Source organism: Furipterus horrens, unplaced genomic scaffold (assembly GCF_987537825.1).
Source record: "Furipterus horrens unplaced genomic scaffold, mFurHor1.1.pri manual_scaffold_2, whole genome shotgun sequence".
Classification (NCBI taxonomy): domain Eukaryota; kingdom Metazoa; phylum Chordata; class Mammalia; order Chiroptera; family Furipteridae; genus Furipterus; species Furipterus horrens.
This window is the reverse complement of record NW_028327172.1, coordinates 216,031,334-216,049,572: the sequence shown is the minus strand read 5'-3', so window position 1 is coordinate 216,049,572 and position 18,239 is coordinate 216,031,334. Positions and strand designations below refer to the sequence as shown.

The 18,239-nt window shown below is 62.3% G+C and overlaps 1 protein-coding gene across 1 annotated transcript in view; it reads left to right on the top strand.

The window, feature by feature from the left end:
• ABLIM2 (actin binding LIM protein family member 2) overlaps positions 1-16,552 on the top strand; it is an 81,854-nt gene extending 65,302 nt beyond the window's left edge. The window contains exons 19-23 of the mRNA XM_090267120.1: positions 1,526-1,587; positions 5,993-6,047; positions 7,348-7,355; positions 7,556-7,636; positions 16,406-16,552. Coding sequence (XP_090123246.1) covers positions 1,526-1,587; positions 5,993-6,047; positions 7,348-7,355; positions 7,556-7,636; positions 16,406-16,519 — 320 coding nt within the window. The 3' untranslated portion in view covers positions 16,520-16,552. The remainder of the gene's footprint in view (positions 1-1,525; positions 1,588-5,992; positions 6,048-7,347; positions 7,356-7,555; positions 7,637-16,405) is intronic.
• Positions 16,553-18,239: the final 1,687 nt, after the last annotated feature.

Here is an 18,239-nt window from a genome sequence, read left to right as displayed (position 1 = left end):
GCGGGGCTCGCGGAGACCCCGAGCCCTGGCCCAGCCCCAGGATTCGGGTGCAGGAGGTCTTGGTGGGGCTGAGGCTGCTGCTCCCGGGCACCCGCTCTGGGAGCCACCGCCCCAGCAGCTTTGGCGGCTGAGTTGCTCCTGCGTCTCGGGGAAGCAGCCCTCAGGTCCCGAGCCCGCCGGCCTCCATCCCCAGTGTGTGCGGCTCTGTGTGCACCTTCAGAAGCCGGGGTGTCCTGGAGGGGCCCCGACACCACGGCAGCCTGTGGGCGGAGTGACCTTGCACAGGCCCCTCTCAGTCTGGGCCCCATTGCCCTCGTGAGGTGGGCGGCGTCGGCCGGGTCACCTCCCTGGAGTGGCCTTGGGAGAGGCCGGGAGGTGCAGGGCGGCCTAGCAGGCCTGCCGCGGACCAGGTGCCCCTCTGCCTTCCGGCCCCACTTTCATCTGTCGTGGGTGTCAGAGTTCACGGGAGATTCCGTGTGACGAGAGGGTCTCTCTGCTAAAAGGAGGTTGAGAGCTCTGACCTTGATGTTGCAAAAGGCCCTTCCTGAGCCACTTCCAGAACCTTCCCACGGGCCACTGAGAGCAAACAAGTCCCCAGCAGATCCCCCGCTGAGCATTTCCTCCTCACGTGGCCGCACAGAGTTTTCTCTCTGTCCTCGCTGAGTTCGAGAGGAGCCCTCAGAACGAAAGGCACCGATCAGTCTCCTTTGCTCAGAGTGGGTGGGTGGGCCCTGTGTACAGCACCCACCTGGGGAGCACCGAGGGGACGTGGTCTGCCGGCGGCCCCCAGGCGCGGCGCTGGCCTCTGGCTCAGTGCGTCCTCGCCTGAGCAGCGGATCACCAGCAGGGCTGGGACCCTGCTCCTTACGGGCCCACGGGCTGTGGGAAGACAGGCCGCCTGGGACGTCTCCTGCAGGTGCTTCCTGGGAGGGGGGAGCCCTGCCTCACTCACGCCTGCGTGGAGGGTGGGCACTGCAGACAGCCCCCGCCCCGCGATGGGGGGTAGGGGTCCCAGACACAGCAGCATGGAGGGGCTGATGTCCCAGGCCCCGGCGGATGGGCAGCCAGGGGGTGCGCCCCGGCTGGAGCAGGGGTGGGCTTCCCACAGGGATCAGGGCCCTGCGCCTCAGACTTGGAGACAAGCTGGGAATTAGAGTTTTCATGTGAAATCTCTCCATTGCAAACAGCTCAGGATTTTTTAAAGAGTGACATGGTCTCCAGGCCCTTTGGTTAGTGGTGGGTGGGCCTCTGTTTGCTGCCCACCCCCCGCTGTCACAGGCCGCAGGTGTCCACCGGGGCGGGGGGGTCAGGCTCCACGGGGCTCCTGGTGTCCTGGGGGGGCTCAGGACATCCCCGCCCCCTGGCTTCTTCCTCAGCCGCTGGGAGCAGAGGTCATGACGGAGGCAGGCGTGGTCTTCAGGGGCCCTCCCGTGTCACCTGCCAGCCCTCCGCCCTGGCCTTCCTCCCTCGCTGGGCCGAGCCCGCCGCCTGCCTGCGTGACAGAGCTGTGCTGTGTCTGTTTCAGGGTTCCCCTATTCCAAATCTGACCCTCTCCCAGGACTCGGAAAGAATGGCTTGGACCACCGGGTAGGTACCTCCCTCGCTGGCACGCGGTGCGTTCGCGCCACTGTGAGTGTGAGCGGTTCCCTCAGCTTCTTCACCACACAGCCTGTGGAGACCCCAGGACCCCACCCGCCCGCCCACCTGTGTCTGCTGCTCCGCCAGGGCCCCCTACCCCCCATCGCTCCCCCGGCCAGGCGGACAGCCGGCAGCACCTCCCCTGCCCCCAGGGAGACCGTGTGTGAGAGCAGGGAGATGGGGCCACCATGTCCTTCTTCTGTGACCTAGAACCTAATAAGGACCTTAAACTGTGAGCCAAGGTCGGCCCCCACTGTCACCGCCATCACCTTGATCCCCGCAGCAGGTGGCATGGCACCTGCATTCACCGCGCAGAGTTGTGGTTACTGTGGCCACTCCCAGCGGAAGGCGGGTTGGACTCCCTCCCCTGGGCGTCCCCAATCTTGGGACATGCAGAGGACAGCCCAGATCTTGTGGTGCCTGACCTGCCTCCATGGTGGGGGGCAGGGGGGGCAGGGCAAGACCCTGATGAAGAGTTGCCCATTTCTGTCCCTCTCCCCAACGGTTCCCTGGGTCTCCAGTGAGGACCCCTCAGGCGGGGTGGGCATGATGATGCCAGAGCCCCCCACCCCCGGCCTCTCCCCATTGAGGTCCTTTGTTCATCAACCGAGGCAACTGCCTCAGCCATAGGTGTCACACAGGGCCTGCTCCTCCAGCCTCCCCCAGAAGGGTCTCAAAGCCAGGGGCCAGCCCCTGGGACGTGGCTAAGAACTGGGACTTGTCCCCAGAGCCGCAGGGGTCCTCTCGGCTTCTCCGCCCACCCCAGGCCCTGTGGGAGGAGCTGCTGCGTCTGTCCTGGGCCCAGGCGCCTCTGCGTGGTGGGACCCTCTGACCGCTTGTCCCAGAGTGAGCAGAGCTGGCCGTGAGTGTCACCAGCCTCTTCCAGTTTGCCTCTGTGGGATTGTCCACCCTCATGGCCACGTGGGGAGTGGGGATGAGGAAGCAGGACTGGTGTGTCCACTGGGTGCCCACGGCCACAGGAAGCGCAAGGTTAGGGTCCCAAGAGCTTGGGAGCAGCGGGTCCAGGTGCTGGGCAGGGACACTGTCCTCGTCCCCGCTCCAGAACAGAAGGCGGAAGCCGACCTTACAGAACTCAGAGCTCCCCCTCGGGGAGCGTCCTGTCAGCCTGAGGGTGGGAGCGGCGTGAGAGGAGGCCCAGGGGTCCTCCTGCGTGTGGGGGGGGGGGGGGCGGTCCAGAGGTGTCTCCTGTTTTGCTCTTTCTAAGAGTCTTACCTAATTCCCTGCCTGTTTCTCAGTGGGCGGGCCCGATCATCATCTTCCGATGAGGAGCCCTTCACCTGCTGGCCCCCGGGAGCGTGTCCACCTGCAGAGCTCCCAGCTGTTTCCTGGTTTGTTTTTACTTCCAGAAAGGGTTCTCGGTGGCCTAAAGTAAAAGCCCCGATGCAATGTGACCAAAAAGCCATTAACACAAAGTCACCAGGGAGGAGAGGAGGAAGCCGTAGCAGAAAATTGTATCAAAAACAAAGAACATTGTATCAGGAAGCAGAACCCGAGCTGGGAGCTTTCCAGGACCCCGTGTAGTTCGCCGGGCAGATGTGGGTGCTCCCCGTTCTTGCTTTGAGAGGGATTTGTTACAAGGGGCCCTCCTCGTTTGTCCCCAGCCCCTGGGAATGTCCCGCTCAGCAGCCTGCCACAGAGCCTGCCCCCAGCGCGTGTCACAGCTCTGTGGAGTGAGCAGAGAAGGAACCGCCCACTGTGGGCCCTTCCGGGCTCAGGGGCCGCCTGGCCCGCTTTTCAGAGAAGGGCCACTGGCCCCCGACAGATCCTAGGGGTCTCCCCTGGAAGGAGTCCCGTTTTGAAAGACCCTGATGCTAAATATGAACAGAGTGAATGCTCCTGCTAGAATGCAGAGTGTCAGATTAGAATGGCTGGTATAAAGCGGGGCACAATTTATGATATGAAGCAGCCAGAGCCCCCATAACTTCGCAGGCACCGAGCCTGATAAGAGGCAAGCGCGGTGGTTGCTGTCGCAGCAGGTGTGGTAGGTGATCTGAATACGATGCTTTTGAAACCAGACATGCGGCTGTGCTGAAAACGAATAAAGAGCAGGCACGGAGCCAGGGCCTAACGGGGCAGCAGATGTTGTCGGGCAGGTGTGTGGGAAGCACGTCTTCGGAATCCGGCTGTCCCTGTCCCCAAGCATGTATAAAGCTGTTCGTGCGCGTGGCACTGGAAAGAGCACCTGCATTCGCACCCGAAGGCCTTGAGTTCGAATCCCAGCCCTGCTGCTGATGGGATGGGGGGCAAGTTGCCCACATTTTCTGACTATTTTCTAGTCTTGATGACATTGTCCTTCCCTCTCAAGGTGATTGTGAGGACGGACGGCATCATGGCCGTGAAATCTCGTGAGCTCTACGGCGTGGTTCCCACTTGAGTAGTTATTGTAAAAGCAAGTTCCTGCCGCTTCTTCCGTCCAGATCAGGGCTTGCTGGGCGGCGTGAACTTCAGGGAGAAAGGCACGCGGCTGAGGGAAGGGCCACAACGCCGCTCCCACTGCTAGCAAGTCTAGCATAACGTTTGAAAAGACACACGAGGGAGATGTTTTTACAGTACCCTGTATCTGCTGTGTGACCGTGGGCAAGTTGCTTAACCTCTCTGAGCCTTGTTCATAAAACGGTGGTAATGATACCCACCTCCTAGGGTTGCAGCAGACATTAGTGAATGTGGCTGCAGAGCAGCTGGCACGTAACACAGTGTTCCTTCACGTACCACGAGCATTACGTTCTGGAGCCCCCCGGGAAGTAGGAACCTGACATTTATTCTACACTCTTAAACCTACGTAACTTCAACAACATATGTATACAGTGCCGCAAAATCCCACGATACAGCAAAAAACCCGCGATAAATAATTAAACATAATATTTTTAAAAATCCCGCGGTACAGTGAGTCCGCAATAAGTGAACCACGATATAGAGAGGGACGGCTGTCCCACCAAACAGATAGGAGAGGTAAGTCACGCATGGCTTTTACTTTCTGCTGAGAGCCTCAGGCGTCAGCCAGGGCGTCACCTGTTGTGCGGCCTCTGTGAGGTCCTGCCACCCACACGGACAGCGGCAGCCCAAGGCTGTCCTGCACCAGGGAGGTCTGGAAGGCCGCAGCCCCACTTGGCACCTAGAAGACAGGAGACCGCTCTGTCCCTGCCCTGGGCTGATCCTCCGCTTCCCCTCTCCATCTGGACCACGGCGCATCCTCCCTCCTGTGAGGCTCTGTCCTGTGCATCCTGTCTCAGAGCCTGGCGGAGCAGAAGACGCCCGTTTTGCCCCTAGGAAGTGGGTTTCCGGCTGCCCAGGATGGCCCGGCGGCCGGTTCGGACGGCCTGTGGTGGAGGACAGTGGTCACTAGGGGGCGGCATTTCCCTTCCGCATCAGACAGGTGGGCGGAGGCCGGTGGCAGGCAGGTTCTGGGTGCTCGTCAGTGACCTGAGAACATGTCTCAGAAAGAGGTTCTTGCCACTAGGGAGAATCATTTGGGCCCAGACGGCTGACTAGGGGCTCCAGGGCTGGGCCTAGGTCAGGCCGGGGAGGCACTTCCCAAGACTCAGGACTCAAGTTAAATAATGTTTTAATGCAATACATTTAAAAATCCAAACTAATGCAAACATATCCACAATGAACAAAGTATCAAACATTTAAGTAAAGACTGGCTCCAGCTCTGCACTTAATGTGCCAACCCCACACAGAGCCTCAGTTTCGCCAGCCCAGGGTGAAGGCCTTTGGCCCCACTGCTCTCTGCGGCCCTTCCGGCCCCACACGCCTGGGGGCCACGCTCCTCGCCCCCGCCCCTGCCGTGAGTTGCAGCTGAAAGCGCTGGTTCCTGTAACATGAGTGGAGGTGAGGCAGATCACTTCCCGTCACCTGCCGCGCTCTCTCCCTTGAAACTGAACCCCCGCACCCCGTGTGGGAAGTGCCGGCCGGGACCCCTGACCCCGTGTAGACCTTATCGGGTGCAGGATTTGGACAGCGGAGGGTGGATGGACCCTGGCAGGCTGTAGAGACACCAGCCGCGGAGCACCTGGGGACGGCAGGGTCCAGAGGGGAGCAGAGGCCCCCATGGGACAGCCGCCGTGCTGAGCCACCCACCGGGTTCATGCCAGCCACAGAGCCCAGGTACCTGGTACCAGGAGTATCTTTAAAGGTGATTCGGTAGGAGTTGCTGGGACCGGCAGGGTCAGCGTAGGCCAGGACGGAGCAGGAGGTGTGTGAGCAAACCTGCCAGGTGAAGGCGTCTGCCGGCGCTGTGGTCCGATCCCTCCTCACCCAGGCCACGAGGACCCCCCACCCGCCTGCCTGCCCCTGCGGCCTGCCTCCTGCCCCCCTTCTCTTTCTCTTCCAGAACGCCAATTTGGCCCCTGGCGGAGCAGACCCGGATGCCAGCTGGGGCACGCGAGGTACAAGGAGCGGGACCCCTGAGGTCTCTGGCTGGGGCAGGGGTCACTAGCACGCTTCCCCAGGGCCAGCTGGCTGCCAGCATCGGGGAGCGAGGGGAGCCTGGGGGTGCTCGTTTCCGCCTCTTTCCCAAGGATCAGTTCGCCTCCCGCTGACATTACCCAAGGTGCTCCCTCTCTCCCCCTCAGCTCCTGCCCTGACGAGTCTGTCACTTTGGTCACTTGGGGAGTGGGATCTGTGTGGGATTAGCTGTCCTCTGTCAGGGCACAGGCCAGCCCAGCCCCTAGTGACGTTCTGTGACAGTAAGAAAGGCAGAGTCTCGGTGAAAGGCCTCCAGAGTCTGAGCCCAACAAGAAAACTGGGGCAGAGGCACGCTCACTCGCCATGTGGACTTCAACCCGGAGGGCTGCCTGCCCGGAGGGCGGCAGGGACCCTGGTCATGGGGCAGGTGCCTGACAGCTCTGCCAGCTCTGGGCCGGCCGCGGGGGTAGGAGTGCTGCATCACAGGGTCCGGGCAACGCTCCCTCGTCCTGGCTCCCCAAGGGTGATGGGGTGGGGGTGGCTTGCTCTCATGGGCTGGTCTGCATAGCAGGGCAGAGCGTGGGTTGTCAAAGCCTGTCCCTCTAAGAGCCTCTCCAAGTCCCGGGCTCACTGCTGGCATGTCCAGAATCCTGCGTGTCACATTGAAGACTTCAGGGACCGGTCCCCCTTGCCTGGGCATCCTGCCAGGGACTCTCCCCTGAGACAGGCTTGCGGCCCAGGTTCTGGGTTTGTGCTCCTGTGGGTTCTGCGTGCTCACGGTGGCCTCTGTCCACACGAGTTTATTTTTTAGCAAGATGCTTCTAATCCAGAGAAAAAACCTTCACAACACTGTGTGCGGAGTTCAGTGATTTGAAAGGAGGACGAAAGGGCTAGGATCGTAAGAGAGAGGCTGGGGGCGTAGGCCCCAGTGAGGACGTGAGTCCCCACAACCCCCTCAGAGTGTCTGCCCAGACTGCCCACTCCACAGGGGGTAGACAGAGGCAGGCAGCCCGGGGACACCGTGCCAGGGACACTGCTGCGTCCAGCTCCCAGTCTGGCTCCAGCCTTCCGACCACCTCCTGCTCTGGGTTTCCCACCGAGTCCGGCAGAGCCCTCCTCCCCCTGCGGCTCCAGGGCAGCCGCTGGGGGACAGGGGACCAGTGAGGCCCAGCTGGCCGCCGGGGCTGGGGGACGGGGCCCCCAAGGGATTGCTTCCACCTTTCGGACCAGAGCTTGCGCCTTCTCAATGGCCACCTGTGGTCTCTGCTCTTTCTCTTACAGAGTACAAGGTAAGAGGGGCCACCGCCCGCGCTGACCTCTGACCTCTCCCTGCCGCGCCTGCCCAGGTTCAAGGTTCCTTTTGTTGTGCTTTTCCTATGACATGTGTGTCCCATGCAGACGCAAGTATGCACCTCCCCCGGCCCGGCCTGGGCTCTTCCTCCAGCGTGAGCCTGCTTCCGGGGTGAACCTGCCCCTGTCCCCCCCACAGGTCTATCCTTATGATGCCCTCATCGTGACAAACCGAATTCGCGTGAAGCTGCCCAAAGACGTGGACCGGACGAGACTGGAGGTACGGGGGGGCTCCCGGGGGCGGGTGGTCCTTCCGCTGAGCGGCTCTGCAGGCGCCTCGTCCACGGTGCCGACCCTCATGCCCCTGGGTGTCCCCGCTGGGGACGGTGCCGGCGCAGCGAAGTGCCCAGGACCCCCGCGGGGTCGGAGGCGGGAGAACGTGGTTGGGGGCTCGTGTGCCCAGCAGAGGCGGCCGCGCGAAGGGGCCCCAGCTGTTGTGGGTTCGGCAGGAGAGGCTCAGAGAGCACTTAGCCCAGTCACACTCGTCTCTCCCCCAAGTCCCAGCAGCGGAGAGTTGTCCCAGTTCACGCCTTCCCACGACCGAGGACTATACCCTGGTCTGTGGGGAGCAAACACAGTCGCCCTTGAAGAGCGTGGCGTGAGGGGCCCCAACCCCCAGCACAGTCAGAATCCGAGTGTAACTTCTGACTCCCCAAAACATAACGACAGCCATCCCTCGGTGTTCCGGGAGCCCCCCCCCCCCCCCGAGCAGTACATAAGTCCCTTACATACAACACGCAGTCAGCCTGCTGCAGCTGGGGGCACCCCGCGGGGGATCGAAAATAGTTCTGGATCGATCCGCGGTTGGTTGGATTTGAGGATGTGAAACTCGGGGGTACGGAGGGCCGAATGGATATTTAGTGAAAAAGTCCTCAGGGCAGTGGGCCCGCACCATTCCCACGCTTGTGCCCCGGGGTCCGCTGTGTTATGTTCAGAAGGCCCCGTAGGGTGTCAGCACAGAGCAGGGACGGGGACGATGCTGTTGCCTGGAAGAACTGACCTTGCTGAGCCCCTCCTATGAGCCAGGCCCACGTGCTGTGTAATCCTCACAGTCGCCCTACAAAGTGACCGACGTCCAGACAGCGGGGTTCCCCTCCTGAGCCGGGCCAGGAACGTTTTACTGCCTCTTAATGACGATTTCACTGGGCGTGAGGGCTTTGGAGGTCCCTGAAAGCCTGGGGCCATCCTGGCCTCTCTGTGCCCCATCTAGGCTGGGCACACAGTAGGTGCTGGGAGCATAGGAGGCCTACTGTGCACCCAGCCAGTGGCAGCCCCTGCCAGCCTGCCTGCCCAGGAGGTGACTCAGGAGGCTGCCGGGAGAGAAGCAGTGGGGCCGTGGATACAGCCACAGAGAGAGCTAAGGAACAAGCACTGAGCTGGCCCTTAGAGGAGGGACAGGCTTGTCACCAGCAGAGCAGGGGAGCACAGGAGGATCTTCCAGGCCAAGGGACTGGCGGGCGTGGGGCCCCAGCCTGTGCAGCACCTGGGACGGGGGGCACTCAGAGAGCAGCGTGCCCAGGGTGCGCCAGAACCCAGCAGGCCCCTCTCCTCTCGCTTAGGGGCACCCGCCCTGTGTCTTGTGCCCGGTCCCCTGCAGCGTCTGCCTGGGCCTCCCGTGTGACAATCCTGCTTTCTCTGCAGGGACGCACTTGGGCTCCGCTGAGGTTCAGTCCTTGCTCATTGAGCAGTTGTGTCCCCAGTACAAATGTCACCCTTGCGAAGTGGGTGGCTCCTTACTGGGCGGGTGCCTCCGGGGTCAGGAGCCGCCTAGAGGCTGCTATCTGCTGTGTGGCTCTGTCCCCTGATGGGGCCTGCCCTGTGGGCCAGTGCTCTCTCCACACAGGTGCGCTCAGTGAGCTGCCCCCACCCCAGTGCAGCAGTGGCCTTGGGGCCTGGGGTGCACTTTAAAGGACCCCCATCTGACCCCTCCTTCTTTTGCTATAGTACGGAATGAAAGTTGCGAAATACCTCGACGTAGTGAGTACCTGTCAATCTTTCTTTTAAAAACGACTGGGGAAGGGGTTAATCCTCCAGCTCCCCAAGCACGCACCCACAGGCGTGTCTGGCACCCCTCTTCCTCGGCCTCAGCCAGGCCAGGAGGCCTATCCGAGCTGTTACCTCCAGGGGGCCCTCCCCATATTCGTTCTTCAGGGCGTGGAGCTGGGGTGTGAGCCAGGAGGGGCTCAGGAGGGGCCGCGCCCCAGCAGGAGAGGAGGAACCCTGGTATTTTTATTTCCGAGGAGAGAGCTTTATTTTTAACAACTGAAACAGTTCATAGCACCGTAAAGCTCCAGAGGAAGACAAAGGAGAGCATACACTTCCTCAGAAGCCCCGGCCGGGTCGGACTCCGGCAGTTGGGGCCACTTCCTGCAGACACCCAGCAGCGTGGCTGGCTTTTGCGTAGGGATCATGCGGCTGTGCAGCTGGACACCTGCCTGTTTCTTTAAACTCACCGAGACCATGACCGGTTTCCACACCCGGCCGCGTGGAGCCGGCGCCTCTTTAAACAGCTGTGTAGTGGTCCCGTGTCCGTGTTCCCCACATGGGAGGGTCCCTAAGACCAGGCGCTGCTTCCTCTCATTCCCCACCGGCTGAGCTCGGTCCCAGGGCAAAGTCACGTGCAGGGCAGGCTGGGGCGGTGGTGTGTCCAGCGAGAGGAGAGTGAAGTCTGGGGGGACACGGGGGTGCCCACCACACCTCGGCAACATCAGGCCCCGGAAGGGGGGCTCCTCTGCCAAGTGGCTGAGGCCAGCCCTCCACCCTACTGCCAAGTGCTTGGCTGAGTCTGACACCCCTGGGTGTGAGGGACCTGGGGTGGGGGGAGCCCGCCCGCAGGAGCTCCATCCCTGCCGACCTGGTCTGACGCGAGACAAACGTCAATCTGCTGACGGCGCAGAGGAGTGCGCACGACTACACACCACATCAGGGCTCTAGAGGGGAGGAAGGTGGGCCTGGAAGTGGTTAAGAATGGGTGAAAGTCAGCCGGGTACGCAGCTAGTCTGCCTGCACGTGTCAGCGCAAGCTGAGGAACGGTGGTTTGCAAAGAGCTCCAGAACGAGTGACGGCCGTGCGTAGGCCCTGGGGCAGCAGGGAGTGCGGGCTGTTGGAGGAGGGACTGAGGAGGGACTGAGGCGGCTGTCTTTGAACTGGGTGACTCTGTGGCTGGGCCAGCCTCGCAGGGCCCTGGGCCATCTAAGCAGCTTGGTTTGGGCCTAGAAGCAGCGGCTTTAAAGTAGGAGATTCAGTGATTCAGTTTGTAATTTAAACCGACGCCGGGGGCTGCACAGTGAGGCCCGGGTTGGCCGTGTGGCTGCAGGGCACCTGTTCATGGAGGGCCAGGGCGTCTGAGCAAGAACCGGTGGGCGGCGTGCGCAGCGCCGAGGCAGGACGCGGTGGGCGGGCTCCGGGCGGCCTGCCTTGGTGGTGGCGGGCGCGCTGTGGAGAGCTGTGACTCCGGGCCATCGGGATCGGGTGGCAGGGGCAGGGGTCACTGGGTGGAGCCGGATGAGCCAGGACTCTGACGGTGATTGACCTGTGGCCCCGAGGCCCAGCCTGAGGATCCCTGGACACGCAGGCTGGGGGAGGGAAAGACACCTGGAGACACCTGGCAGCACCTAGTGGGTGCTGAGTGAGTGCCGGTGACTTACCGAGGAGGCATGACAGTCCTCTGCCACTCTGGAAGGGTCATCCGTGGGGAGTGGGCAGATGACTCACATGATTCCCACGGGCAGAGTGGGACCAGCAGGCCAGCTTCCAGGGCGCCCACAAGGCCCGGGACCCCGCGCTCTCAGTCCCTGAGGGCCTCGCGCCTGGGAGCACCTCAGACCTCCCTGTCCTGGGCGGTGGCCCTCTGAGAGGCTGCTGTGCCAGGAGCCCCCAGTTTGAGGGGAAGGAGCTGGCCTGTCCTCGGGAGGACTCAGGTGTCCGCTCGTCTGAGGCCACTCCCTGCCCACCTCTGCCTGGCGCTGGCCAGAACACGTCACCAGTGTGGTCATGCGGGGCGGCGTCCTGGTGGAAGGAGAGGTGCTGAGGGCCAGGATGACCGGGTGTGAACCCAGGCTCCATCATGTCTGGCCGTGTGACTGTGGGCAAGTGTCTTAGCCACTCTGAGCCTGACTCCTCCCCGTCCAGCGGCACTGCGCTGGCCACCTGCTGGGCGCTGTGAGCCTTCACTCAGCTGCTGAAACTGTCACTGGGCACCGACCCTGAGCAAGCCCAGGGGAGGGGGCGCCGTGGAGTGTGTGCCCAGTTCTGTTATTTGGTCCTTGTCATCCCCACTTTCCCAACCTGAGAGAGAACCACGCAGGTGACAATGGATTGGAGAAGGCGTTCCACAGGGACGGGGGATGGGATGGCCAAGCGCCACGCTTGCTGAGCACTTAATGAAAAGCCAGTTGGTCACGTTGAGTGGATGCAGTGACAGCCGCAAGGCTTGGCCACCTGGAGGAGGATGGGCTCCCACCTTGATACTCAACACTGGCCGCCAGTGGGACCCTGAGATGCTCTCAGGTCCGGTTTGGTGCACAGACACTTGTCCTGCCCCACAGCGGTGCTCCAGGCTGTTCCAAGCACTTGACACGTTGGCACATGTGGTTTTCACATGATGTCATGGCTACAGACGGGCCTGGGAGGCAGAGGGGCAGAAGACCTTCTTGGGTCCGCAGCTCCGAGAGGCAGAATGAGGACACCAGCTAAGGTGTCACTCAGGGCCACTGCACTGTGCTATCTCCCCAGATTAATGACACTCTGCAAAAGGAATGTCGGACACCCCACAGCACACGCATGCAGACATTCTGTTCCTTATGTGGGAAACTATTCCAGCTGGGGCTTCTGCAGAAATAGGACCAGCAGGAGGTAGGCAGGTGGGCGGGCGGGCAGACGAACAGAGAGATGCAGACAGACAGAGACCCGCACCGAGACCTTATTTAAGAAATTGGCTCATGGAACGGTGGCGGCAGGCTCACCTGAAATCAGGCCGGCCAGGGGCAACCAGGCAGGAGTGGGCGCTTGGAGGCAGAATTTCCCCTCCGGAAGCCTTGGCGGCTGGCCCGATTTACACAAAGTGACCAACCAGACCACAAAGGGTGCCGTGGGAAGGGGGCTTCCTGTCTGGCCTGGGCCAGGAGGCAATGTCCCTGGGAGTCACTCGGGGCCCTTGTTGAGTCAGCAGCCCAGACCTTTCTTTCTGAGCGCAGGGCAGCGCAGGGCTGACTGCAGGAGGTGGGGGACTCCTCACAGGGGCATCCAGGCCCCGAGGCCCAAGCAGCAAGAGCCCAAGTCCGGAATGTGCCCGAGAGGGAAGGGATCTCAGGGACAGGCGAAGCTGCTTTGTTTAAACCCATCCGACCGGTCCGATGAGAACCTGACCCACTCTGCTGATGGCACAGAGTCCCCCTGCATTGCGCTGCTGTGCAGCCATGTCTGAAAGATGGGTTGGCACCGGCACCCGCAGCTCTGAGGGCCCCAGTGGTCAGCAGTGATCAGCACTGAGGGACATGGCATGGCTCTAGGGCCTGAGTGGCTAGAGCAATTCAGGAGGGCCCCCTGGAGGAAGGGGCATTTGAGCTGGGACCTGGGGGATGAGGAGGAGCCATTGTGCATGGGGGAAAGAGCATTGCGGGCCCTGGGTGGCAAAGACCTGGAATGTTCCGGAAGCCGTAGATGACAGGGGGCTGGCGCGGCGCGGTGCATGCCCGTTGTTGGTCGTGGTGTTCCTTTGATGAGCTCTTGCTGGGAGCCTTTGGTGGCGCACTCATGCGCCCTGTTTCCAGGACCCTTTGGCACTTGGTCCAGGTCGCAAGGTGAAGTCGGAGATTCATTTCTCCAGGTCACAGGGCAGCTCCTCTGCAAAGCCTCCTGGGTCACCCCTGGTCCCTCAGCCCTCAGGTGGGCGCACCTGCTCTCTGACCTGCCTCTCCATCAGGTGCGAGAGCTCTGGCGGTGGGGGCCACCCGGTCTGGCTGATGTCAGTGTCCCGAGCCTGGCACCCACGGGCGACTGAAGGGGAGTCGGGAGCAAGAATCGGGCACGGCCCTCCTGTCCCCCCTGCAGGCACCCCCCCCCCCATGCTGCTTGCGTGCCTCTGAGCCCCCGTGCTGGTCCCCGGGCACAGGGCGCTCGGCACTGGTCACCAAGGGCACCGTGGCACAGCGCACAGTTCGGCAGCTGCTGGGGCTGCGGCCGCTGTTCAGTTGCAGGAAGTCTGAGGCTGGTGTTAATCCCAGCCGTGGCAGAAAAACAAATGCTACAAACTCAGGATGGAATCGATTCTATTGAAAGCAAAGGCGTGAGTACTCAAAGCTCGCCCGTCCCCTCTCCTCTCCATTCTTCACTGCTGGCAGCACTTCCAAGGTGACGCCTGCCGTGTCTGTGGTAGGGTGGCCACCTGCATTCAGGGGCTTCACGTTGGCAGCTGGAAGCTGGCCGTGACTTGGAGGGGTCCGGGGGCGCTGGGAGCCTGGGGAGGGTGCGGCAGCAGAAGGTCCCAGGAGCAGCGGGACCCCAGCCCAGGTCTGAGCAGGGAGCAGGAGTTGCCTGGGTGGACGCAGAGGGGCTGGCCCTCAGGCAGAGGAAGAACAGTCACAGCCCCAACCTGCTCCGTGACACAGACCTCCTCGTGGCTCACATGCCTCAGCGCGGTGGCACAGGGAGGGGCCCCGAACGGGATCTTGGGCTGTCCGGTCCCAGGCGGGAGGTCTTGGCAGGACATTGGCCTGGAGGGCCACCCGTGGGCAGACCCCAGGCAAAGGCTGTGACTCCGACCTGGAGCCAGTGTGCCTTGAATGCCAATTTCTCAGCTGCCACAAGCAGGGCCCCTCACCCCCCTCTCACCTAGGGGGCAGGGGGGACTCAGCCAGGTGAGGTGGGGTACCTGGAGCCAGCAGGTCATTCCTCACGGCTCTCCCCAGCTCAGAGTCCTCAGGCAGCCCCGCTCAGTTCTGCACGTCTGTGGACTGGGTGTGGATGCCTCAGCCACCAGGAACCCCATGCACATGGTTCATTTCTGGCGAGCCTCAGGATTCAACTCGCCCCTTGCAAGTTCAAGATCACAGCAGGCAGCTGATGGCCCCTTCCTGGCAGGGACTAGCTTAATGCGGGGAGGGGGAGCGAGGTATGTGTCTTTGGGACTCTGTGTGTGTCTGTGTATGTGTGCCTGTCACTGTGTGTGTATGCATGTGTGTCTCTGTATGAGCATGCGTATGTGTGTCTGTCACTCTGTGTGTCCCTGTGTCTGTGTGTCTGTGTGTCTCTCTGTGACTCTGTGTATGTGTGTGCATGTGTGTACATACGGAGGACTCTGGGCCCAGATTCAGATTCAGTTAGGAGGGTCTTCTGTGACTCAGCACGAGACCCGGAGGGCGGGGTCTCTGCGGTGCCCACCCCTCAGCAGCGGGGCGCAGAGCCCGAGGCCGGCCTCCCAGGTGGGGTGACTTCTGTAGAAGGCGGGAGCTGGTGCGCGAGGCTCGTGCTGCCTGGAGTTCATCACGTCTGCACCTTCTCCCTTCCCCACACCGGCCTTTGGCGCAGCGGTTTTGCTGTGAGCTCCAGGGAAGCACCTTTTTGTGCAAGAATTACTGTTTTAATTGTGAAATTGACACAAGCGAAGAGGCGTCATTTCAACCCCAGTGTAGCCCTCAATGGCAGCTAGCCCGCTCGCAGTGTTGCACAACCACCCCGGAGCTCGTTCCCCAACATTTTCACCTCCCCCAGAGGGGACCTGGCCCCTCTAAGCAGTTACTCCCGCCCCTCCCCCGCCCCTGGCAAGGGCTCGTCCTGTTTTGGTCCCTGTGGATCTACCTGTCCTGGCTGCTTCGTCCAGGCGGCCTGTGGGAAACAGGTGGCCTTTGTGCCTGGCTTCTTTCCCGTCGGCTTGTGTGTCCCGGTGTCCTCCCCCCTGTAGCGGGCGTCGGAACGTCCCTGCTTTCTGTGGCAGGAGGACAGTCCCCTGTGTGCTTCAGGCGCGCTTGGCTTACCCATTTGTCCCCCGCTGGGCCGCTGGGCCGTTCGACCTTTGTGACTCGCGCTGCCGTGAACACAGATGTGCAGGTATCCATCTCAGTCCCTGCCTTCCATTCTTCGGGACCTACTGGGGGGAGGAATTGTCAGCTGGGGCTCCTGCTAAACTGATGGAGGAACTTCTGGACCCTTTCCACACAGCTACACAGAGCCACGCGTTTTAAGCAGGGGCAGAAGGGGGGTTTGAACCAGGTCCTCTGGGGGCCAGAGCCCGACGCCTCCCGCCCCAGACCACCCCCGGCTTCCTTTCTGTCCTCCCGGCCCCTCCCAGGCAGAGCTGAGGGCGCTGGCGGGACGCCTCGCTCTCCCTGGGAAGCTTGACGGGGAGGTGCGCAGGCGCCCACGGGAGCCGCGGGGCGGGAGGACGTGAGGGAGGTTCTCAGAGCCTGTTGGCGAAGACAGGTGTGCGGGGCTGGGGGCAGACAGGGCGCGGCTGGGCCTTGGTGGCGGTGGCGGTGACGGTAGGGGACGCTTGCACAGGCTGCTCTAATGATCTCAGCGCTGACCCCGCTGGCCAGGGTCAGGCCTGAGTGCTCACTGCGTTGACATACTCATCCCCACAACTCCAGGAGGGGCACCGTGGGAACGCAGGCCGGCGCCCTGCCTGGCGCCTTTGCTCACTTCCCGCGCCTCAGCCTCCTTGTCTGTGAAATGGGCTGTAATGCCCATCCGCCCCCTCCTCCCGGGGGCACCATGGAAATTAAGTAGCATGGGCACGTAAGCAAACCCGCGGAGCCGCAGGGGTTTGTAGGCAGGTGGGGTCCTGGGCCCGGGACACCTATGACCAGTTCGCAGTGGGAGGCGCGTGTGTAGGCACCACCGGGGGCCCCCAACCGTGTCTCCCTCCTCCGGGCTCCGCTGGGCAGCCGCAGAGCGGGGCTGATGGGGACGCAGAGGAACCTGCCCCGGTGGCCCAGCCGCCTGTGGCTGAGTCGCTAACGGCTCCCCTCCGGTTTCCCCTTTTTCCCTGAAGAGACACTTGTCACCGGAGGAGTTTCAGGACGTGTTCGGGATGAGCATGGAAGAGTTCGACCGCCTGGCTCTCTGGAAGAGGAACGACCTCAAGAAGAAAGCGCTGTTGTTCTGATGGTGGCCGGGCTACGTGCGCTGGGGCAGGGCCGGGGCGCTGGTGCCGGCGGAACGCGCAGGCCCCTCCCACCGCCCCGGCTCTGGCTTCTCCGTGTCCACAGGGCGGGCAGGGCGCCTGGGGAGGGCGGGGTGGGGCCGGGGCAGGTCCCACCGCATGTGCACCGGCGACACTGCTGCGCGTAGTTTAGGGCCCAGACGCCTCGCTTTGCACCGACCCTCCCCCACTGTGCTTGGCACCAAGGAGACACTGTAGAGTGGCTGTCACAGGAGACGGAGGGACATTTAGACAACCACAGCCACCTTCCTAGGCCCTTGGGGCACAGAGGTGACTGGGACTTGAGATTTGAGGGACGGGCACTGGCACAATCACTGGTGGGGGCACAGGACTCCCTGTGTCCCTGGCCCCGCCCACCCCAACCCCCCAGCACCGGAAGCGCAGTCTCGCCGGCGGCCTGCAGCCCGGGGTGCCCAGGGCTGTGCCAAGCGTGGGGTGCACACGTTTTGCTGCCGTTGGTGACGGAGTCTCTTCTTAGGGACGAATGTCAGCCTGACAGGGTGCCTTCCTCCAGGACCCCGTGTGCGCAGCCTTGTTCTTTCACCTCATCCCCTAGATGCCTAAGTGATCCCTCTAAAGCAACACGAAGTTTTATTTTATTAAAAAGCATAGCCTACTTAGACAGGCGACGTATATGGAGAGTTTAGTTTTCCAGTCCCGCAAGGGAGCGCTTCCAGCCTTATTACCCACCGTTCGGAGCTGTGCGGTCGCGGTCCCGGGCGCACTCCGCGTGCACGGGACTCCTCGTCTGGCATCCGTTTGCTTTTTTTCTTCCATACCTGCCACACAGGGACCCTGAAAGGCAGCCCCTCCCCAGGGATGCAGTTTGTCCGTGTGTGTGGTGTACGGACCCACAGCTGCTTCCTCGCTGTCATTTTCCGGGTCTCAGAGAGGAAGAAGCTCCCTGCCAAAGCACCTGGACACAGGGTTTCCGGGTGCCCAGCCTCACACCCCACGTGGCTTTTGGTGATGTAACCAGTGTGCCCCTCCCCCCAGTAGAACACAAATATGTGGCCCCAGAAGCAGTGCCTTGTGGGTGGTTGGTCCTGAGACAGACACCGACACTTGGGGACAGAGGGTGGGACACTTGTCTGATCTGCCAGGTCCGCAGAGCGGCCCGACTGACGGGCGCCGGGTCTGCCATTAGGTGTGTGTTAGGGTACGGTGCCGTCACTGAGTGTTTGTGCAGTGCGTCTGGGCTCGTGAAAACCAGGAAGGTGTCCCCCACGTCTGTCCCCAGTGTTGTGTGCAGCTGTGTCTTGGTGTGTCCTGGACATCCCCGCCTGTGAGTCAGCGTTACTCAGCCTCCTCCCAGCCCTGTAACACGCCACGTCCTGTTGGGCCTCGGCTTGGCCAGGGAAGGGGAAACCTCACACCTACTGCGCTTCCTCCCACTTAGCAATCTGAGCCTGAGCAACTGGAAACCCCCGTCCCCTCGTTCGTGCGATGTCCTGTCGGGCCCAGGGGTGCCTGGAAATAAAGGACGATGTATTATAACTTGTGGAAGTACAAAGCCGCTTCTTGGAAACGCGCGTCCTTTCTAATGGGCTGGGCCCCCTTCTGCTGACGGTGTGTGGGGAGAGGGTCTGCCCAGAGAGGGGGCACTGGGCATGTGTGTGCACACAGGGGGGCGGTGCTCTTAGGGGCCAGACCTGGAGTTGGC